At 40.1% G+C, this 23966-nt stretch overlaps 1 protein-coding gene across 2 annotated transcripts in view; it reads left to right on the top strand.

Annotated features, from left to right (window-relative positions):
• Positions 1-23553, top strand: part of TAPBPL (TAP binding protein like) — a 483995-nt gene extending 460442 nt beyond the window's left edge. For both annotated transcript variants that reach the window (XM_044079558.1, XM_044079557.1), the window contains 3 exons: positions 9549-9646; positions 13773-13808; positions 22315-23553. In XM_044079558.1, coding sequence (XP_043935493.1) covers positions 9549-9646; positions 13773-13787 — 113 coding nt within the window. In that variant the 3' untranslated portion in view covers positions 13788-13808; positions 22315-23553. The remainder of the gene's footprint in view (positions 1-9548; positions 9647-13772; positions 13809-22314) is intronic.
• Positions 23554-23966: the final 413 nt, after the last annotated feature.

Here is a 23966-nt window from a genome sequence, read left to right as displayed (position 1 = left end):
GTGTCTGCACATAGGGCTTTCTCTGTACTTGTGTGTATGCGTTTGTGATTCAGTCTCTAGAAAGTAATATGAAAGAATACAGATAGCCTAACTATCCTGCAGCACAGGGGTGTAGGGGCAGGTGTAGAAATAAAATGCAGCAGGCAAGAGGAGTGAATAGGCTAGTGAGTAAAAACAGCAGCTGATTATCTCAAAGGCAAATCAGGGTGATACTAGAGAGGACTGGGAGAAGCTTTATAGTGCTGTTTGTACCAGGTTTCAGTTCTGTTGTGGTACAAAAATATGTTTATAGTTAATATGCTGTTTATTTCTGAAGCAGGGAGAGACTTGTGTATTATAACGAGAGATAGGAGTCAACTGAGACAATATTATGCAGAACTATTTAAAGTTATAAAAAAGTGATAGAAACGGACTAAGCCGGACTAGTTTGTAACAGAAAGACAAGGAATACAAGTAAAGTATATAGTCTTTACTAAGACACAATTTGACATATGGGTTTGGAATGCTAATGGCCTAGATGATATGATGAAATAGGAGAAACACTAACTTATGTTTACATTAGTAATGCCCAGATAATAATGCTGCAGGAAATACACTTGGATCATATAGAACATCATTTTTTCTATAAAAAAAAAGTGGGCCAGAGGGTTTCTTTGCTGGATTAGAAAGAGAGTGAGAAAATTTGTTTTAATATTAATTAAAAAGGGTAAATATATAAAGAATGCAGAAATAAAGAATGACATGCAGGGAAGATTTACAGTGGAGAGTTGTTGTGGGAGGGTATAAGAATTACAGTGACTGCGCTATATATTTTATTTGACATTTGTTTACCGGGATGGTCCAACTGGGCATAGCCCTTTTTCAGTGGAGGCCCGAGGAGAAAATCTCCAGTTAAATCATAAGCATAAAAAATGTAACAGTATAAAAAAATGTAACAGTAAAAATACATGAAAATTATTTACAAGAATATTACAATATAACATCAGTACGAATAAAATGTTACAGTTCATGACAAAAAGTTTATTTCAAAATTTATTTTAAAGTATATATTCCACCAAATGCAGTGAGACAACATATAAAAATGTCAGGGATGGATGGGTATATACTTCATTAAGGATGTACGGTAATAGCAAGACACTCAAACACTGTAGGAAATAGATAAAAATGTCTGGAAGAGCAAGACACCATATATATGTGTGTACTTGGGCTCATATATATGTAAAAATAATAACACAGAATGAAATGGAATGAACCTATTTTCCAGCAAAATGTGGTTCTTCAACTGGATAATGTGATGTTAGCATGGCCCAAACTATGAAAAGCAATCCAGTGATATTGTCAGACCATACACCTGTACAAATTAAGTTTTGAAAGCAAGTAAAAGTCTGTTGTCATAAACACTGGCATTTTCTAGTCTTTCTTTTTCTGAAAAAGAAGTCATTTAATTATCGAGTATGTCATTAAATGTTATTAGAGTTAAGCTTAAGCAGTAAAGAGTTTGCAAAGAATAGAGGTAATTGTAAAGTGAATATTATAAATCTGGTTACAATGAGAACAAATGAGATATGAAACAGTAGGTGTCTAGAAGGTTAAAAAAGTAAAGGATTAAGAGAAGCAATAAATAAAGAATTTAATGTATAAATAAATAAATAAGTGGAACACAACAGGGTTAAGAGCGACTGAAAGAAGGTAGAATGTCTGTGCAGGAGTACTTAAAAAATATGATCACAGAACAATGGTTTTAAAACAACTATTTTTAACAATAACCTTTCAACAACCCAATTGTTGGCCAAATGTTTGAGCCAACAAAATGCATAAAGGATGATAACTAAAATCAGGGATTATGGGAATGGTATGGTAAATGTGGGCACAGGAAATGTTATAACATAACAGCTGATCATCACAGTACATTATATAGGTACTATTTACAGGTTAAGAGTAGTACACAGGGAATGGTAACACATTTGGTACAATTGTAACTCCTTCAATTAATAGAAGTCGAGAAGATGTATCAGCATCAAAAAATAAAATAATTTGAAGTTAATAAAGCAATGTAAAATCAGAATACACCCAGTGTGTTACCAACAGTGTGAAACAGGAAGGAGCAGAAAATGATAAACGTCTGGCCAGTACTTTTTAACAATATTTTTTTCTGTGTGGGGATGTGCCTTTGACTCGGAAAGGAGTGTTAGTGCTGGTTATATCAGTTGCATCTTTCCTACAGATTTGGGGTCTTAGAGATCCATTAGGATTTTGATTGATGAATACAGAATGTTTATGTCAATTTTGGTGAAAAGAATGCCAAAATATTGTTGAGAATAGCAGGCCTAGATCAGTGTGGGTTCATAGAAGACAGGCAAACATCTAACAATATCAACAGAAGCCTCATGATACAAAAGGATGCACTGAGCAGTAATAATATATTCATGTTACTAGGACTGGATGCACAGAATGAGTTGGAAATTTATGAAGAGATCTTTTGAGGCATTTGGATTTCCACAAACATGAATAACATTGTAGTTAATATTTAGAGAGGAAGTATCTAAATAGTATTTAACCTTACAAGAGGAACTAGGCCGTGGTGTCTATTTTCATCAGTACTGTTTTCGTTATATTTAAAATGATTAACCAATGACATATGATAATCAAACACTGTTGGATATAAATGGAAAAATGCACCATTTGTGGGTAGCATAATGTTATATTTTAACAATCTAGAACATGATATAAAAATTATTTATAATGAAGTATTTTAATAATATAGCAAAATGTAAAGTTAATGAAGCAAAAACAAAGGCTACAGCAATGAATTGTGTCCCAGCACATGACTTGGTACAAGACTCCCCCTTTTGTTAGGGACATGACAGAATAATTCACTTGGGAATTTGGTTGAAATGGGATTTTGAGCAAGTAGCTGAAGAAGTTATAGATAAAACAGTGAGAACTATCATCAATAAAATACAAGCAAATAAGATACTTTTGGTTCTAATGGTTCTATATGTACGTGATTCATAGGTTCATTGGAGGTTATTAGGCTAGCAGCCCTAGAGCCTTTACAAGCCTAGCCATGTTAATCCCAAGTATCCCTATTTATTTTTTGGGTAGTTTGCAGAACAAATTTATGAACAGAGTGGGTCTGTGATCAACATTGGCTACCCCTGCCCATGAGGGACATGGGTGCCATACCAGGGATGAATTTGAGGTATCCCATACTATTTTCTAGGCTGGGATTAGTTAGGGTCACTGAGGAAGTTTGTTTCATTTGATTAGGAAGTTGATTCCAGAGAAGTGTCAGTCTGCGGGGGTGTAGCTGTCTCAACAGCATGTTCTGTTAATGTCACAAGCTAGGTTGAGATCCCTAGAGCGAGTGACTCTTGTGCCACTGGACTTGTGGATGTGCAGCATTTCCATTAGGGCAGGGCTGGAGATTGCCCTATAGGCCAGGCACAAGTTGCCTCTCAGCAGCCTATAAAATACAGGGTAGAGTCCCTGTATTTCCTTAGTGAGAAACCTCTGAGGTCTCTCCAGCTGCTGTGGGTGTCTGATGAGGTACATGCAAAAGGGTGCATTATACTCTATTAGTGGTCTGATGAGGGTTGAGCACAGTGGAGTTATAATATCCCTTGACCTGGATGCTATGCTCTTGCTAAGAAGGTGCACAATGTAGAAGGCTTTCCTAACCACTGTGGAAACTTGATAGTCAAAGTTAAGATTTCTATCAACCTGTGGTCCCAAGTCTTGCACCACTGGGTTGAAAATCAGGGGGGTGCTGTCAGTATTGTAATCTGTAGGGAATTCCGTTTTGCCAAAGGAAGGGAGTAATAATGCATTTTTTTTGCATTTAGTTTTAGATCATGGCTTAGGCACCAATTATTTGTTTGTGTTAACCCTTCCTGTAATATGTTAACATCATTGGAGGAGTCAGTGATTGTTCCTAGTTTGCAATCATCAGCAAACTTGGTGAGTCAGAGGCCATCTGCTTTGGCCTGGACTTCTGAGAAATAGATGCCAAACAGTAACGGGCCCAGCACAGAACCCTGTGGTACTCCACTGATGACAGGTCTAATGGTGGAGGTGGAGTCACCAATTATGACAGAATATGTTCTGTCCATGAACCAGTTGGCTACTATCTAGTAATGTAAGGTTTAATCCCTATCTTGGAGAGTTTCTCAACAATGCCAGAGTGGGGAATTGTGTCAAAAGCTTTGGCAAGGTTAAGGTAGGTAGTGTACACTGTCTTACCTACGTCCATGGCTTTGCTGACATTCTCAAAGATGTCCATCAGGTTTAAAAAGCATGATCTACCCTTAACAAAGCCAAACTGGGTTGGGTCCAACATTTGGAGATCGCCATTGTCTTTGTAGATAAGGTCCATGATAATTCTTTCCATGGCCTTGTAGATGAAGCTGGTAAGACTTACGGGTTTTTAGTTCCCAGGGTCAGTTTCTGGCCTCTCTTTGTGCAGGGGGATTACTTTTGCTGTTCTCCATTCTGCAAGAACATAGTTTTCAAACTATGGTTAAAGAGAACTCCAAGTGGGTCCAGTAGGACTTTTTTTTGATTATTTAGTAAACAACCTGGGATATTATCTGGTCCCATTGAGGCCGAGTTTTTGGCCTTGGTGAGTGCAGAGATGACCTGTTCTCATGAGATACTAGACAGAAGGCTGGTGTCAGGTATGCTTTGGGATGTGGTAGGTGGGGATGAAGTATGAAGTTTGCACTAAATCTGTCATCTAGCAAGTTGGCAATATCTTCTGGTGTAGTATAAGTGATCTTATCTGCAACCAGTTTGGCACATAGCTGGGAATTTCTTTTTTAGTTTTTGGACATAGTTAGCTAAGGTTTTTTATATTAATTAATGTGCAATTTTAATAGAGTTAGGGAAGTTTTACGTAATATATAGTTATTTTAGGGCTTTTTATTTTGTTCCTACCAAAAGGATTGTGGCATTAATTAAGGAAGGGTATATACTGTGTAGTTTGTTTTAGGTATGCATTTCATCTGAAGAAGTCTCTTTGTAGACGAAAACGCTTATTTTTGTATTGGGAGTGTTAATGATTTCTGTACTTGTATAGGCCTTTTTAAAGTGTGTGGAGTGTTTAATAAACTGTGTTTTCTTTGATCACGCAGTGTTGTTGGCTTATTCCAAGTGCTCATTTTGGATTTTCATAGTTAAAGAATGCCTTATGTTTATCCTTAGCTAGGAATGCAATTTTAGTTTCATAATTTGCTTTAAAAGACTTTACAAGATTTCAGATTTTTCTATTTAGGCTTAGGAGGGAACTCTTCCTCTGCAGAGTGATATCCCTTTTGCTTTTGGTTCATAGGTTCATACTAGGCTATCTGCCCTAGGGCATTTATAAGCCTAGCCCGATTGTGTTTGGCTTATGCCACCCCTTGATTTGAGTATACTGTGCCCTTTTTAACGTTTAGTTTACTGTGCCTCTGTCTAATAGTGACATGGAAGTAATCCCCGGGACAAACCTACGATCTCCCATCCACTCATCAAGATTCTTCTTGAAGAGGGTCAGTGAGCTGCTCTGCCTAACATGAATTGGAATTCTATTCCAGAGCGAAGGGAGCCTCTGGGTTATGAATCTGTCCCTCCAGCATGTTCTTTTTATTTCTGTGCTGAGGTTCAAGTCCCTCAAGCGCGTGGCTCTAAGGGATTTAGATTTACTGAGGTGGAGCTTGTCCATTAATTCTGGGTTGGACATAGCTTTATATGTCAGGCATAGATCGCCTCGAAATAGGCGGTATGCAACTGAGTAGAGCTGGAGTTTTTTTAAGCGAGCAGCATATGGCATCTGTTTGAGTCCCTTGATCCTCCTGGTGAGGTACTTTTGGGGTCTTTCTAATTGCTGCAGGTGTCGGGTAAGGTACATCCTAAAAGGGGCATTGTATTCTATGATGGGCCTGATGAGGGATGAATAAAGGGGCACGATTACCTCTCTTGATCTAGATGTGAATCCTTTCATGATGAGGTCGGCTATATAGAAGGTCTTTCCAACCACTTTGGCAATGTGGTTGTCAAAGGAGAGATTGCTATCAACTTGGTTCCCCAGATCCCTAATTACTTTCTCTGTACTTAATGGGTTACCACCTATGTGGTAATTTGTGGGCACATTGTTTTTGCCAAACACTTTTTGGCATTTAGCTTTAGACCATGGCTTTGGTACCAGTTATCCATCTCTGCGAGACCTTTTTGAAGGATGTTTGTGTCAGCTGGAGAGTCAATTATGGTGCCCAGTTTGCAGTCATCTGCGAACTTGGTGAGCCATAGTCCTCCCACGTTGGCCTGTACCTCAGAAAAGTAAATACCGAACAAGAGAGGTCCCAGGACAGAACCTTGTGGGACGCCACTTGTGACCGGTTTCGAGTCTGACATGACCCCAGCAACTCTGACTCTGTGGGTTCTGTCTTTGAGCCAGTTTGCGACCCATCTTGTGACATAGGGGTTTATATTTAGGCTGGATAGTTTATCTATGATGCCTGAGTGGGGTATTGTGTCAAATGCCTTTGCGAGGTCGAGATAGGCTGTGTGGACTACCTTCCCTTCATCTATGGCCTTGGTGACTGTTTTGAAGAAGTCGACCAGATTCAAAAGGCAGGATCTGCCCTTGACAAAGCCAAATTGGGTAGGATCTAGAGTCCGTAGGTCCCCAATGTCTTTGTTTATGAGTTCCATGATGATCCTCTCCATAGCCTTGCATATTAGGCTAGTCAGGCTTATGGGGCGATAGTTTCCAGGGTCTGCAGAGGCGCCACCTTTGTCGAATGGGACCACTGTTGCTGTACGCCATTCTTTGGGCACATATCCTGTAGTGAGGCTGAGATTGTACAGCAGTTTTACTTGAGGGATTAGTTCTTCTTGGAGTTCATGTAGGACACAACCCGGGACACCATCTGGTCCCATGGAAGCAGTGCTTTTTGCTTTGGAGAGGGCGGCCTTCACCTGAGCATCAAAGATGTTTGGGAGGCTGCACTCTGCCGGGATAGATACTTGCTCTTTTGGGGTCATGTAGGTGGAGAAGTTTGCACTGAACCTGTCTGCCAGGATATTGGCGATGTCTGTGGGTTCAGTGTATTTTTTGTTGTTTAGAATCAACTCAGAACAAGTTTGGGAGTTGCATCCCAGGTTCCTAACATAACTGAAAAAAGCCTTATGATTGTCTTTAGTGTCCTGTGCAATTTTTCTCTCAAAGCTGGCCTTGGAGGAATTTATGAGGGATCGTAATTTTTTGCTAGTACTGATCAGAGATGCCTTCCCTTTTAGGGATTTTGCTCTATCATGTAGTAGCTTCCTCCTTCTGTTGTACAGTTTATTTATGGCTGGGGTCCACCAGACTGGACGCCTGCCTTTGGATGATTGGGTCTTGATTTTGTTTGGGATAGCATGAGCCATGCATTCCTGGAGATGTCCGTAGAATGCATTTATATAGGATTCTGCAGTTTGGGCTGTAGTTTCCACTGGCTCTGGGGCCTTGAAGGATTCCACTTCGGTTTTGAGAAGTGTGAAGTTCACTTTTGAGAAGTTTTTTACTGTGGTTTTCTGGGCTGGGGGTGGGGTCGGGATGTGGATATCCAGTGAAATTAATTTATGGTCTGATCTTACCAATGAGGGATATACTTCTGGTATGGAGCATAGAGTCCCCATGTTGGTAATTATCAGGTCTAGTATGTTTTCCCCTCTTGTGGGAGTGGTGACTAGTTGTTCCATAGCATTTGAGTTTATAAATTCCAGGAACCTTTGGGCTAAGGTGCTGGGGCTTGAGTAATGCTCCCAGTCTATGTTTGTGTAGTTGAAGTCGCCCAATATAATGGTGTTCTGAGAGATCTTCATGTTCTCCAATGTTTTCAGGAAAGCCGAGTGGGATTCCTGACTTTGAGAGGGTGGTCTGTAGGATGCTATAAACTGAAAAGCAGTCTTGCCCTCTGTCAGTTGCACATGGATGGTCTCCGATACTTCGTGCAATGCCACTAACCTGGAGGTGTGGATATCCTTGATAAATATGGAAACTCCCCCTCCTTTTGTGGTTCGGTCTGGGTTTTGGGGTCGAAAAGCATGATATAAGGTATAACCTGGTAGTGCTGGGGTGCTCTCCGGAGCCTTGAACCAGGTTTCTGTCACTGCACAGATATCGATGTTCTCCATACTGAGGAGAGCTTTGAGTGCATGCATCTTGAGGTTAAGACTTCTGGCGTTTAGCAGCATTACCCTTAGTTTCTTGTTCCTTGTGCTGATTATGGAGGTGGGTTTGACTTTTGAGCCTTGCCTAAAAAAGGCACTATGGGGGTGGCAAGAGCTGGGTAAGGCATACTTCATATTTTATACTATTGCAGCAAACAGTACTAGGAATAACATACACCACAGTATATTAGTAACCATTTCAAATATCAGGGCTTGCTCTACATAAAGACTGAATGACCAAAATATTGGACTTATATATACTAAGTCTGAAATGCCATTTCTCGGAGTATCCCCTGTTCTCTGAGTATGGCAAACTCAGAATTGGTATATATAAGTCTGGGGAGTGTAGGGGGCTTGACCCCCTGCAAAAAGAATTTTTTTTTTTTTTTTTTTTTTTTGTCTTGTTGGCACTCGGCATTCAGAGTGCTGACATTTCAATAGAAAGCCCAGTATATCCTCAGCTTAAAGTAATACACCCCACAGTGTACATTTACCTTGATGTGAGTAATGTACCCCACTCTATACCCTGTGACAGGCAGAAATGCTTTGAGTAGCATACCCACAGTGCATACTCTGACAAGTAATGCAGCAATGGACAATAATTACCATAGTTTATGGTATAAGATGGTACTGCTGGGAGTAATGGACTACACAGCCTAGAATCCAACATGTTGCACCACAGTGGGTAAGGTTAACTTGATTCAGGTGTATACTGTTATTACATGGATAACATAATGTGGTATTTACAGTGTGATAATAACAGCACTGGAGCTAACTCACCCCAATAACACAGTCTGCAGCAAGAGGTCTGATGGGGAGTTAACACATCCCCTTGTGTAGGAAGGGTGACTTCCTTCATTGACTAAAAGTGATAAGTAGTATTAATGGGGAGAGGAGGGGTAACTTTCTTCACTGACTCAATATGATGAGTAATATTAATAGGCGGAGGAGGGGTAACTTTCTTCACTGACAGGATATGATAAGTAATATTAATAGGCGGAGGAGGGGTAACTTCTTCGCTGACCAGATATGATAAGTAATATTAATAGGCGGAGGAGGGGTAACTTCTTCGCTGATCAGATATGATAAGTAATATTAATAGGCGGAGGAGGGGTAACTTCTTCGCTGACCAGGTATGATAAGTAGCATTAGTGGGAGAAGGTTTCTTATGCTGCCAAATAAGATTGGTCAGTAGACCTATGAAAATGTAGGGGGTCAGTACACTATGTGGTAGTAACTTGAATTATTAATAATAGTTGCTGTAAATATTAACTGTGGAGACTAAAGACTGATGTACGGCTTGGTTTCTGCCATGACCAAATCATTTGCTAACAAGCTATTTTCATTTCATGTAGAGGAATCCATACCCCTAGGGATGCTGGGACTGCTAGCTGCAGCGTGCCTCATAATGGTGGGTGTTGGAGTTTTGATGTGTCGTGCACCTAAAACCAAGGTAAGCTATGTAGTTTATTCTACAAAGCAGTATAATAACTGTATTTCTTAGCCATAAGACATGATCTAGTAGCCACCATGTTACCTACAAGAGTACGTCATGTTACCCGTCTGTGGAGAATGTAGGTGCAAAGTGTATTTGTGGGGTGCGTGGTGTTTATTCTGTGTCTATCTTTGTAATGTACGCAAAGCAAGGCTAGTTTCTTCAGCTTAGCATATATCAGTGAGGTAGGTGTATGTTGTGATGTGGTGACACCTGACCTAATGTGTTATATACATACAATTTGTCTGTGTGGGTGGGATTAGCGGTATAAAAATGTCAATTGTGTGTTTGTGTTGTAGGAATAGATTTTCAGTGTCATAGTATATACTAGTGAGTTATAGAGATGGGCTTGTATATGTGTGAGTTATATGCAGTGGAATTGGGTCTTGTATCAATGTGTGTGTGTGTGTGTGTGTGTGTGTGTGTGTGTGTGTGTGTGTGTGTGTGTGTGCTGGGGCAAGGTTACTGAAATTCTACAGCATAGTATATACTTGCGCACTGTCCACAGAAAGTGCTAAGAGATCTTACAGACTTTGTATGGAAATGGCCTGACGTGTTGGCTGGAAGACAAGACATACCTTATGGCGACAGTCTCAACCCTTAAACATGTTACTAAATTTGTATTTATTAAATAGATAATTTTTGTAAAAACATAAATTTTTTGAAGGTCCTATTTATTTTCCAATTAAGACAGAGCATTCTACACAAAAATGTGGGGCTGTCTCAGTAAATCATACCAAATATTAAAAAATTATTCAAGGCTTGGGTTACCATCTTATAAGTTCATAGGTAACTACTGGGCTATTGATCCATGAGGACTTTAAGAAACCTAGCTGTACAGTCCCATTGTAGTTTTTAATAATGTTTTGCAGACAAATAACCAGAAATGGACCATACAAGACTATGTTCGTGTTCGGACATTTAGATGCTTTCCTTATCCATGAGGGATGAGTGAATCGTTGGCATGAGAAAATCTGGGTGACGGGCTACATCATGGCCTCATCCTTCAGTGTTTTTAGATTTTAAACATGAACTAATACTCATTCAAAGCATTTGTCAGTAAACACGTAAGTGAATAAGGAAAAATGAACCTTCAAGCAAAATTTAAACATATTAGCAGTTGTATTTTTTTCATTCTTTCATAGATTCATAGGTTCATAGGTTCATACTAGGCTATCTGCCCGAGGGCATTTATAAGCCTAGCCATAGTTTTGTGGCTTACGCCACCCCTTAGTTTGGAGAAACTATGCCCATTATTTAGCTGTGCCCCTGTCGAGCAGTGACACTGAGGTAACCCCTGGGGTGTATCTGCGATCTCCCATCCATTGGTCAAGATTCCTCTTGAACAAGGCCAGCGAGGTGCTCTGCCTCACATAAACCGGGATTTTGTTCCACAGCATAGGGAGTCTTTGGGTGATGAATCTATCCCTCCAGCACGTCCTATTAATAACCGTGTCGAGGTTTAAGTCACCCGCCTATGTGGCTCTGAGGGATCTAGACTTTTTGAGATGAAGCATATTCATCAAATCTGGGTTTGACATGGCCTTGTATGTCAGGCATAGGTCACCTCTGAGTAAGCGGTACGCAACTGAATATAGCTGGAGTTCTTTCAGTCGTGCAGCATAAGACAGATTTTTGAGACCCTTTATCCTTTTGGTGAGGAACTTTTGTGGCCTCTCCAGCTGCTGCAAGTGTCGGGTCAGATACATTCCGAATGGGGCATTGTACTCGATCATTGGTCTGATGAGTGATGAGTATAGGGAGACTATGACTTCCCTTGATCTAGATGAGAATCCCTTCATGATAAGCTGGGCAATATAGAAGGTCTTCCTAACTACTTTAGCAATATGAGTGTCGAATGAAAGGCTACTGTCAACCCTAATAACTTCTTCTGTGTTCAGGGGATTGCCACCTATATGGTAGCTAGGGGTAACCTTATTTTTCCCGAAGGGTATGACTATGCATTTCTTGGCATTTAACTTGAGGCCATGGCTCTGGCACCAGTTATCCGTTTCTGTGAGACCCTTCTGAAGGATATCTGTGTCGGATGTGTTCTCAACTACGGCACCCAGTTTGCAGTCATCTGCGAACTTTGTCAGCCATAACCCTCCTGTGTTTGCTTGTACTTCAGAAAAGTAGATGCCAAACAAGAGTGGGCCCAGGACTGAGCCCTGTGGGACACCACTTGTGACAGGCTTAGAGTCTGACATGGCGCCAGCAACTCTGACCCTGTGGGTTCTGTCACTCAGCCAGTTTGCAACCCATCTTGTAATGTATGGGTTTACATTTAAGTTGATGAGTTTTTCAATGATACCCGAGTGGGGTATTGTATCGAAAGCCTTCGCCAGGTCTAGGTAGGCTGTATGGACTTATGGACTGCCTTTCCCTCGTCAATGGCCTTGGTGACTGTTTCAAAAAAGTCAACCAAGTTTAAAAGGCATGATCTGCCTTTGACAAAGCCAAACTGGGTTTGATCCAAAGTCTGCAAATTCCCTATGTCTTTATTTATGAGATCCATTATGATCCTTTCCATGGCCTTGCAGATCAGGCTTGTCAAGCTAATGGGACGGTAATTTCCAGGGTCGGAGAGAGCAGTTCTCACCTGAGCGTTGGAGATTTTGGGGGGCTGCAATCATTTGGTATAGATATCTCTTCTTTAGGCGGGGAGGGTGGGGAGAAGTTTGCACTGAACCTGTCAGCCAGTATGTTGGCAATGTCTGTAGGATCAATAATCTTCACATCATTTTGAACTAATTCTGAGCATATCTGGGAGTTTCCTCCTAGGTTTCTGACATAGCTAAAGAATGCTTTCATGCTTCTACTGAGTGAATGAACTCTATAAAGGCTAAAGTCTATTCTATTCTATAAGATAAATGTGTGAATGCAGAATAATGGAATAATATGTTTTACACACACACACACACACACACACACACACACACACACACACATGCCTGGAAAATGTGCGTTCTTTTGATATTATTCACCCAGTAATAACTCATTATATGAGGTCTTATTTTGAAGAATATGAAATTAAGTTTTCTTTCTAAAGTAATCATGAAAGACAGCTGTAAGAAAGGCACTTTCACTATTACTTTTTTGCATTACTAAATCTTCTTTCAGAATTTCTCTGTTAGGGTTTGCCACAGTGGATCATCTGTCCACTCATGATTGGCAGTGGAGTTTTATGGTGTTGAGTTGCCAGCCCAGCACCCAACCTTCCACAGGAGACACACACACACTCACACCTAGGGCCAATTTAGAGTGTCCAATCCACCTACAGCATGTCTTTGGGATGTGGGAAGAAACTGGAGCACCCAGAGGAAACCCACATGACCACAGGGAGGACATGCAGACTCCACACAGAAGGCACCCCTGCCGAGAATTGAACTGGGGAACCTCTTGCTGGGAGGTGGCAACGCTAACTGCTGCACCACCAGGGCCGGCCTTACTTTTTTGTATTACTAAATGCTTTGCAAATTTGCTGTAGTTCTTTTTTTTCTAAAGCATTTAGTACTTTTTTGTATTATTAAATGCTTTAGAGAAAAAGAACTACAGCAAATTTGCTAAAGTCCTTAATAGTGATAATTTGTACTGCCTAGATTCAGTGCTGATGTGAAAAAGGGCCATAATGACAAAAAATAAAAAATAAAAAAAATGGAAATTTTGTTTATAGATTAGTACTAAGCTAACTGCTCTTGCGAACCATTTTAAGCCTACCCAATTGCCCCTTATGAGACTCAAACGCTGCACCTTGTGTTAGCAAGGCAAACACCTTAACCATTAGGCCATCCTCCCAACCCTTAAATTGTATGTTACTAAGAGTGCTTCTGAATCCTGAATATCATTTACCAAAACTAGTATACCTGATAAGTACCTGAAACATTTAGTACCTGGTTAATATGGTGATTTCTGAAAGGCTATAACTCTACATGAATAGGATGGAATGAAGAGTACGCCAAGTAACTAATGCTCCTGACAGAATTAGACAATTTAATTCCACACTGCACCTAGCTGTTTTTTACATATTGATGATGTCTTCATGTGTCATTTATTAACATTTTCTTTTTCTGCATAATTTTAGAGCAAAGTCCAGTGATTACCCATGTCAGATGAAAAGGTAATGTATTATTCAACCAGTATTTGTTTTATTTATGGACTGTCTTTGTGTGTCGTTTTGTTTCAGCATTTTCCTTTTGTGATTGAGTGCATTATATATTTGTCTACTAAAGCACAAGGCAATTGGGCTGGTAGATAAACAAGTGCCTAAATATTTGGGAAAAATTAAGAAATGCTGATAAACTGTACAAGATAGTTGCTGGTAGGTTGCACAGGGAAGGTAGTTATCAGTAGGTTATAGACAATGCTGTACTGTTCATAGGTTAATAGGTATATACCAGGCTAATGAACACCATGGGCCTTTATAGGCCTAGCTGTGCAACCCAACCCATTTGTGTTCGTATGTATCATGGGAGTTTATTAGCAGGGAGTTTGTTAGTTATTAAGTTTACAGATGTTATGTGGGGTGTTGTTAGTTTGGACATTATTGCCTGCCTCTGTCAGAAACATGAAGGCTAGACCATAGCTCTCAACCTCTTAGTACAAGAAATCTGGACAAAGCCAAAACTAACAGTGGGAGAAAGGCCAAAAAATAGAGACAGATTTTAGAGATTGCTATTATAAACTTAGAGCATTGCTGGAATAACAGGATGCTTGTTTGTATGCATTTTCTGAAGGATATGAAGTCTGAAACCCAAATGTATATTATTATTTAGTAACTTCAGTCCTCGGTAATTTGCCAGAAAACTGCAATTTGTTTGAGGAAGAGACCAAAATTTTGAGGTAAAATTGGGTTATTCTGTGAAAATCTGGACAGGTGAGAGGTATGGGCCAGGCCTGAGGCGATTTTCTGATTTCACATCTATTGGTCAAGGTTATGCTTAAATAGGGTTAAGGGATGGACTCTGCTTCACATGGATAGGGAGTTTGTTCTAGAATATGAGGATCCTTTGAGACACATACCTGTCTCTCCAACATGTTGTATTTATGGCACAAGCAAACTTTGAGTCCTTAGATCCAATGGTTCTGAAGCTGTTCAGTTTGTGGATGTGCAAAAGATCCATCAAATCTAGATTAGAGGATGTCCTGTATGGCAGGCATATATCACCTGTCAGTAACCTGCAGGAGACCCCAGTATAAGGATAGGGCTTTAAGGCGATCTGCTTAGGACATTATGTTATACCCTGGATTATCCTGGTAAGAGGCCTTTGTGGATTTTCTAACTGTTGCATATGTCTGGTATGACAGTTGATGGTACATTGTAAGGAAAGTATATGACAATTTGACTGTCACTTGTAATGAAAGACTATCCTGAACAGTAATGGATGAACTGTAGAGGTGTTGGCTGTCAGGTGCATGACAGCTACTAGAATTATCCTCTGGAAAGGTTAATATAAATGTCAGAAACTGGAGTAGTGTGTGTACATGGGAGAAGAAACTGGATGTCATCCATGTCATGCAATGTATTGAAGTAACACTGAAATGTTTTTATGCATCTTCAGTATTATTAACAACTTTAGAGCAAACTTACATTCTGGCTTTTATATGCAGGCCAGTATTAATGAAGTCAACACAGGGTACAATAAAATTAGGTCTGTTTTGGAAGACCTTTTTCTAGAAGGCACAATCGATATTGATTTATATAGGTATCTGAATATTTCTGCTCCCAAGCTACCAGCACTATTTGGCACACCCAAAATTCACAAATCAGTTAATGACCCCCCCTTTTAGACCCATAGTTGATGGTCGGGGGTCTATAACTTATGCGTGTGCCAAGTACGTTGATAACGTGCTTAGGCCTCTCATTGAACGGGAGCCCCAGATTTGCAAAGATTCGTGGAGCTTCCTACATGACATTAACAAATTTCCTTTCAACCAAGACTACTGTTTCCTCACGATTGACATTAGAGATCTTTATACAGTCATACCACAAAAGTTGGGGCTGAAATGGATAAGAGAATTTTTGACACTTAAAAAGGTTAGTGATAACATCATATACCTAGTTGAAACTTTGTTAGAAATAGTACTAACCTACAATTTTATGGTCTTTGATGGTAACATATACCTGCAAAAATCTGGGGTGGCTATGGGCTCTCCCTGTGGTGGCAGTTTCGCCAACTGTATAATGGCTTATTGGGACAGGACCCGGTTATTTAAAGACCCCTTTTTTCAAGACTATGTTGCCTGGTACACTAGGTACCAGGATGACATGTTTTTGATATGGAAAGGGCCACCGCATCTGGTCCCGTCTTTTATTTCTAAGATCACTGATATGACTGAATTCTTAGAATTTACATATAACATTCAGGAGAACAGTATTCGTTTCTTGGATATTTTGTTATTTAAGGATACTATTAATTCTAGATTTAAAAGTGTCATATATAGGAAGCCCACATACTCAAACGCTTTCTTGCATTACACCAGCTGTCATCCCTACCATCAGAAGAAAGCTGTTGTTAAGGGCCAGATGGTAAGGGCAGCTAGGATGATATCTGATGAAATTGATTTCATTGAAGAATGCAGAAACTTGGGTTCTATGTTCACTAATAGAGGCTACCCGTGTTCTTTGGTTGCGGATATTACATCTGAAGTTACTTACAAACGTAAGATTGGCCATTTTAAACCAATTTTATCAAATTTAAGTGATGAACACAGGCTTGATCTACATGATCAATGTAATTTTAATAATGTAAGGAGCGAACATGAGTTTAGAACAAGCTTTTTATGTACCTATAGCTTGGACCATTTACAAATAAGGAATGTTCTCTACAAGAACTGGGCGCTCATTCTAGAGGATAATGATTTACTTAACCGATTTGGGGTCAAACCAAAGATAACTTTTAGGAGAGGTGTTAATTTAAAATCCCTCTTTGAAGTTGTGTCATAACAGTCATAGTAAAAGTGTAGGTATGGTTAGATGTGGCGCATGTCGGCAATGCAGATTTGTCAGCATGGGATCTAAAGTTACAATCAAGGATAAAACTTATAGCATAAGGGGAAAGTACAGTTGTGAGACTAGAAGTGTGGTCTATTCTGCGAACTGTGAAAAATGTGCTGCGTTTTATTTAGGTAAAACTGAAAGAAAGTTAAAGCAGCGCATTTACGAGCATTACTATGCTATCAGTAAGAAAGGTCCCACTAGTGCCCTGGCTCGGCATATTTTAAAATATCCCGATCATAATTTCAGGTTTACTATTTTAAAATGTATTAATAACAACCATAGAGCAGGATCTTGGCAAATACAGTTGGAAAAGGAGGAACTGTTTTGGCAGATAAGAACTGCTGCCTACTTATATCCCGGACTTAATGAGTATGTTTCTATTGCATGTGTTCTCAAGCATCTTGCTTTGAGAAGATAATTTTTATAATGTTTATTTTCAATATTGATTAGTATGTGTGGATTATTGTTGTTATTATTTTTTATTAATTTTTTTATTTGTTGTTATTGTGCTTTATAAATTTAACTTTTAGCGTAAATAAGAAAAATATGTGAGCTAAAGTTAAATATGGTTTTAGGTATATGTTAATGGCACTTTTATGTACATAGTGTTGTTACATATTACTTACTTTTGAGGGCTTTTTAAAGGAGTACCGCACCCACAAACTCAAAAAACATGTTTAAAACATCATGGCATTATGTTTCCTACACTTTAACAGCACTCTGGGATTATTTACAGGATTGTAAATATTTTTATATGTAATTCCAGACTCTGACCACCTGGAGGTTGGCATATTGACGTGGTTTGGATAAATCAAGTTGCCATCCAGTATCCCAGAAATCATTGTTTGGCTCAAAAATGTTACATCATGCAGGCCTCCGTTTGCCTAAAGTTCCTGTCATTTCATAGATGTTGCATGCGTGCAAAGTACTGAGTAAAATAGAACAGTGTAAGTAACATTCCCTGCTGCTGGATGACTACATAAAACAGAAACAGTGCAAATGCCACAGAACACACTTAAAGTGCTGTTTACTGCTGCCTTTTTTTCTAATTTAGTTTAAATGGCACTAATTTGTGAGACAATGAATTCCAATCCATTTACTTCTCCCCTTCCCCATAACACTTAGCTTCCCTAGCTGTCAAAGTCCTGAGGGTAATTTGACCTGGTAATTCCATTGATTGTCAGATCTCAGCAGGGTGCCTGATTCATGTAATTTAATCTTTGCTCTAGCATTTCCTTTGTTAGAGGGGACAATTTTTTTGCTGCACTATAGCCATGGCCTTACTTGATTGCAATCACATCCAGTAAGGTCTTGCACCAAGGAGCTAAAGAATAAAACATTTATACTATTAACCAGTTTAGATCTTTATTAATTTAAGTGTTAAGGTATCACTTCATGCTTCCACCTTGTTAAAAATTGAGATTTACATGTGCAAAGTGTGTTGGTATGCAGTGTTTGCCTTCATACATTTTTACTCCACTTGGTTTGCAAAAAAAAAAAACTTTTGCAGTGTCCCTGGATTTGTCTTTGTACATACAAACCACATTGCTATATTTCCCCTTCCTTTTTCTTGTGTCCAGAAGTCACTTATAACAAAGTAAAATTTTTATTGATTTTTTTTTTAATTAAGGACATCAAGGTTAACTTACCTTGAATCAGATAATGGATGCCACTGCAAAGAATCACTGTTGAAATATTTGTGCATGGACAAAATCCCTTACTAAATCTATTGCCAGCCTCCAGTTCAATTGGTGCTATAGCTTTAATATACTGGTGTGTTTGCTCATGCCTTCCAAATATCTCCACCATTACATACCAGTTTTGCAGTGTAGTAACCACCCGACATGCCCATACACCTTTAGCCATCAATATGCAGCTACTCCTGTTCATGTGAATTCATTTTCAGACTTAAGGTGTGGAAGCTGCACTGAATAATTCTAGGTGCTTGTTCAGGTTTCACATGGTGCTTGCTTAAGAGCTACTCTCATGTTAAGCCACTATGAATATGTTGCACTGCCACCTCTGATACCAGGGTAATGTTTTAATTGTTCTATTCCCGCACTGCACATTAGCAGTATCTGTTGCAAATACAACAGAGAAGTATGCAAGCGATACACCACCTAAGCATCATTTGCCGTGCAGAATGTACAAGAATGCATACCAAATTTCTGTGTTTCCAAACATCGGTGTTACTACACTAATACTGAATAAAATAAACAACACTCAGGCTGGGGAAAGGACAAGGGAGCCATGACATCACAGAATGGGTGGGTCTTATTATTATAGTTAGAATCAGATGACGGCTGTGGTGATGTCACTTTGGGGGAGGGAATTGATTAAAAAAAAAAAAAAAAAAGTACCTGCACTGCCTGGCCTCAATGATGTCAGTAATTGGGCGACTCCAGCAAGCTTTATTCAAACATGAGAGAATCAATTTGTAAGTGAAACCATCACAGTATGAGAAGGTAGGCTTCTGTTACAGAAGTAAGGGGAATTATAAAATTGTAAATGCTTTATTGTTGTTGCTTTACAGAGGACAATGTAAATAGGGAGGAAAAGGGCCGTGAAGTTGAGGAATAAATTAGAGAAACCTGTTGTACTCCTTTAATAGAGGTTTGCTGTTGCTTTAAATGCGAGTGGAGTTTTTGCCAATTAAGCAATTAAGCATCTGAAAAGTTTATTTATATCTGGTTTTAATGAAGGCACTTTGTCTGAAGAAGGAGAGATCATATTCTTTCCAAAAGCGCTAATAAAACTGAGTCTTGTCTGTTCCCTGTGGTTGTCCCTGCTGCTTTGCCTTTGTGTTTTCACTAGTTTGTACTGCCTTTGAGTGAAGTCAGTAATGTGGGTTCCCGTGACGACATTTGGTGCTGTACTAAGGCCTGTAGAGTCCTCCTCTGCAAAGAATATAGTTACAATGAAACAACACAAAAGAAGACAACAGAACAGTGGGAGTCCATTCTAAAACAATTGGCCAGTTTTAAATGATACACAACAATGTGTAGGCTGTGTAAGTTCATGCTGTATTTGGAACTGCAGCTGATGTGCTGGGACCACAGTTGGTTGATTGTGTTTTCATATGTGCGTGGATATGTTTTTTTTTATAAATATATAAAACAGTTGGAAGTTTGTCTAACACTATATTTACTAACATTGCCTGAAAGAGCATTTTGCCAGTTCTTTAGGCAACCTGCCGGAAGTGCTGTGAAGCTAACAATAACTGCCAATTTCATTGCTCTGAAAGTACAAGCAATGTTTCCTAAATGCTAACCCCATACCTCCAAGCTACGTTTCCTAACCCCCTACCTCCAAGCTATGTTTCATAACCGTAACCCCCTACCTCCAGGCTACATTTCCTAAACCCTAACCCCCTACCTCCAAGCTACATTTCCTAAACCCTAACCCCCTACCTCCAAGTGATGTTTCCTAAACCCTAACCCCTTACCTCCAAGCTACGTTTCCTAAACCCTAACCCCCTACCTCCAAGCGATGTTTCCTAAACTCTAACCCCCTACCTCCAAGCTATGTTTCCTAAACCCTAACCCCCTACCTCCAAGCTACATTTCCTAAACCCTAACCCCCTACCTCCAAGCTACATTTTCTAAACCCTAACCCCCTACCTCCAAGCTACGTTTTCTAAACCCTAACCCCCTACCTCCAAGCTACATTTCCTAACCCCCTACCTCCAAGCTATGTTTCATAACCCTAACCCCCTACCTCCAGGCTACATTTCCTAAACCCTAACCCCCTACCTCCAAGCTACATTTCCTAAACCCTAACCCCCTACCTCCAAGCTATGTTTCCTAACCCTAACCCCCTACCTCCAAGCTACATTTCCTAAACCCTAACCCCCTACCTCCAAGCTACATTTCCTAAACCCTAACCCCCTACCTCCAAGCTACGTTTCCTAAACCCTAACCCCCTACCTCCAAGCTATGTTTCCTAACCCTAACCCCCTACCTCCAAGCTACATTTCCTAAACCCTAACCCCCTACCTCCAAGCTACGTTTCCTAACACTAACCCCCTACCTCCAAGCTGCATTTCCTAAACCCTAACCCTCTACCTCCAAGCTACATTTCCTAAACCCTAATCCCCTACCTCCAAGCGATGTTTCCTAAACCCTAACCCCCTACCTCCAAGCTATGTTTCCTAAACCCTAACCCCCTACCTCCAAGCTGCATTTCCTAAACCCTAACCCTCTACCTCCAAGCTACATTTCCTAAACCCTAATCCCCTACCTCCAAGCGATGTTTCCTAAACCCTAACCCCCTACCTCCAAGCTATGTTTCCTAAACCCTAACCCCCTACCTCCAAGCTACGTTTCCTAAACCCTAACCCCCTACCTCCAAGCGATGTTTCCTAAACCCTAACCCCCTACCTCCAAGCTACATTTCCTAAACCCTAACCCCCTACCTCCAAGCTACGTTTCCTAAACCCTAACCCCCTACTTCTGTATCTAGTGTTGCTGTGCCACTGCTTAACACTGATGCCCAGTGGCATGACAGGGTGGTGATCCTGCTGATTGCATCCTACAGCAGTGCCTCTCAGTGCCCACAGTGTTTATTGCCCCCTTGTTCTACATTTACTGCCCCTTTAACAGCACCCAAAGGGATACCCACTGGTTGTGTTGGGGTGATAGCATTCTTGAGAATATTTCTCAATATTGCCTTTCAATACCAGCTATGGGCTCATCAATCCTGCCCACTCCCCTCTGTCTGGTGCCACTGTACAGGTACCCAGAGTGATACCCTCAGGTTGTGACAGGGCTGTCACACCTTGGAACTTCAAACAGCAGTGCATCTTAGTTATGGTTAGGGTTCCTGAACCCTGACCCCCCTTCCCCAGTATGTACTGCTCCTGTAACACACTTACAGTAAAACCAACTGGCTGTTACAAGGTTGTAGCACTACTGAGATCCACCAACAGTACCACCTGTTAGAACCAGATATGATTTTTGCATCATGACCTTCTACCCTTTATATAATGCCCCTGACCAGAACCTACAGTGACATCCAATAGTAGCCACATGTCTGGAAACACTCATAAGAGTGCCCCATAGCAGCATCTGACACCAAATGCTATGGTCCTGTATCTTGTCCCCCTCCACTGTTATCTGGAATCACTGTCCCAGTGCCCAGTGAAATTCACAGGTACTAGTGTGAGGGCTGGCACTTTACTAAGAACTTTCTACAGCAGTACACATTTAGTACCAGCTATGGGTCTTGTAGTCTGTCCTCGATCCCTTTATCTATTGCCCTTTTTCCAGCACCCACTGAGGCACCCAATGGTAGTCACAAAGCTGTAAAACTACTGCGAGCTTTACACAGCAGTATTGGGTCAGTATCAGTTATGGGTCATACACTCTGAACTGTTGTATCATCTAGAAAGTGCTCTTCTAACAGTACTCACAGTATTATCCACTGATAACAGCTCAACTGTAACAGGACTGAGATCTCCAGAGACTCTAATTACTATTGTTTTTTTAATGGCATCACCATTTTACCACAATTATTCTTGGTTATTTATTCTTGGATAAAATGTATATATTTGTCACAATATCAGCACCTAAATCTCTGCCATTGTTGTGTTCATCTCAGCTAACTCTATTGACTTTTCTGCCAACAGGACATTATGTGGAAAAAGGCTGTCATTGAGGGTGCTCCACAGGTCACCAGTGATTTCATTTCCACTATCTTCAGCGCCCTTCCCAGCTTTCAACATCTCAAAGAGTCTGTGTCTTGAGGTTTTTGTGTCCGTAGCCCAGGATCGGTTTTATCAGGCACATGCTGAGATGTGTTAAAGAAGAGATCATTGGGAGAAACATTGCACCATCATGAATTCCTGGATGTGACATCACAACACTTCTCTTCCTCGTGTAACCGACGCAAGTCCTTTACACAAGCAGGTGTTATTACCACTTGCTGTCCTGCTCCTAATATACATTGTGTCATTAACTGCTGTTCAGCCTTGGGTGATGCACAAGATACAAACTAGTCAATAAGACTTTAGCAAGAAACCATGAGGTACAAACATTTAAAAGGTTGTTATCCTTATGGTTCCTGTGATCATTATCTTGGATTGTTCATTTTTCCCTATAACAGCATCATCAAAACAAACATGCCTGAAAATCTAAACACATTCACTGGTCATTTGCTATGTAGGATTGAGTTTATTGGCATTCACACTCCTTTTAATCTATTTCCGTTACTTTTTATGAAGATTTTGTTTTTCCACTATTCATGCGCATCTTTGTGTTATTGTTTAACATTAACTTGTTTCCACACCACTCTTACCTATCAGAATGGACATTCCTCCCATGCTGACTGGATGAGACTGTAACTGTGAAAGGCAGCTCTTAATGGGCATTTCCATATTCCATTGTTCTTAACTTCCATATAATAACTGGCAAATTATATCTGCTCCTTTCTAATTTAATTACAATTTCACTTTAGCTTAGGTGTTGGCTGTTTGTAGAGAGGGATCTAACAATGCGAATGTGAAGCCTGTTAGAAGAGGCGGAGTAATTAGTACTGCTGGTATATGCTAACACATTCAGAGGTTTGATTCTAGCTTAGTTTATCTGACTAGAGCTTCTATGTTGTTTTTGAAGGTGTGTGTTCAGCTTCTATCTTCACTAAGATGACATGTCGATAGCCTTATTCAGACTGCTGTGATGTGCAGCTTGTCTGCCTTGAATGGAAACACTTGCCTCATTGAGTTTTATCTAGTCTCTGAAGTGAGAAATCTGAAACTGTGACTTTCTGCAACATACTTTATCAAGTCAAATGTTAGTAAAACTGTAAGGACTATAGAAAAAATGTACCCATAGCGACTTTGGGCAATAAAAATAATGTATAAAAGTTCTCTTACCAGTTGTAGTAGTCCCTTAATTATAAATGGATTTTCATAGACCTCTAGAAAGAACGTTGTGCACTCAAGGCTTCTCTCAAGCGGTTGTCATTAAGGTGCCCCGTCCTCTAGAGGAGACACTGGTACCATATAGTTCTTGCACACCAAGAGTGCACAACCAGAAATTAGAGTCATTCTTTATACTTCTTGCCTTTATTTCACTCAGAACAGTTTCAGGGACTGCCTGTTCTTTCTCTGGCATGATAATAATGATTGTCATTGACTCCTTCATGATATGGTCTCCATCTTCCTGTAGAAGGGAATCCACAGTTTTGGTTCTTTTCATAGCTCACCTGCATCTAGTGCATTTACAGAACTGGTAAATTCTGTTGGGCACTTATCTTTGCAGCAAATTCATGGATACATAT

The sequence above is a fragment of the Protopterus annectens genome, chromosome 8.part0 (assembly GCF_019279795.1).
Source record: "Protopterus annectens isolate FY-2018-M chromosome 8.part0, PAN1.0, whole genome shotgun sequence".
NCBI classification, from domain to species: domain Eukaryota; kingdom Metazoa; phylum Chordata; order Ceratodontiformes; family Protopteridae; genus Protopterus; species Protopterus annectens.
The sequence above is the reverse complement of the archived record's forward strand: the minus strand, read 5'-3'. Positions and strand labels throughout refer to the sequence as shown.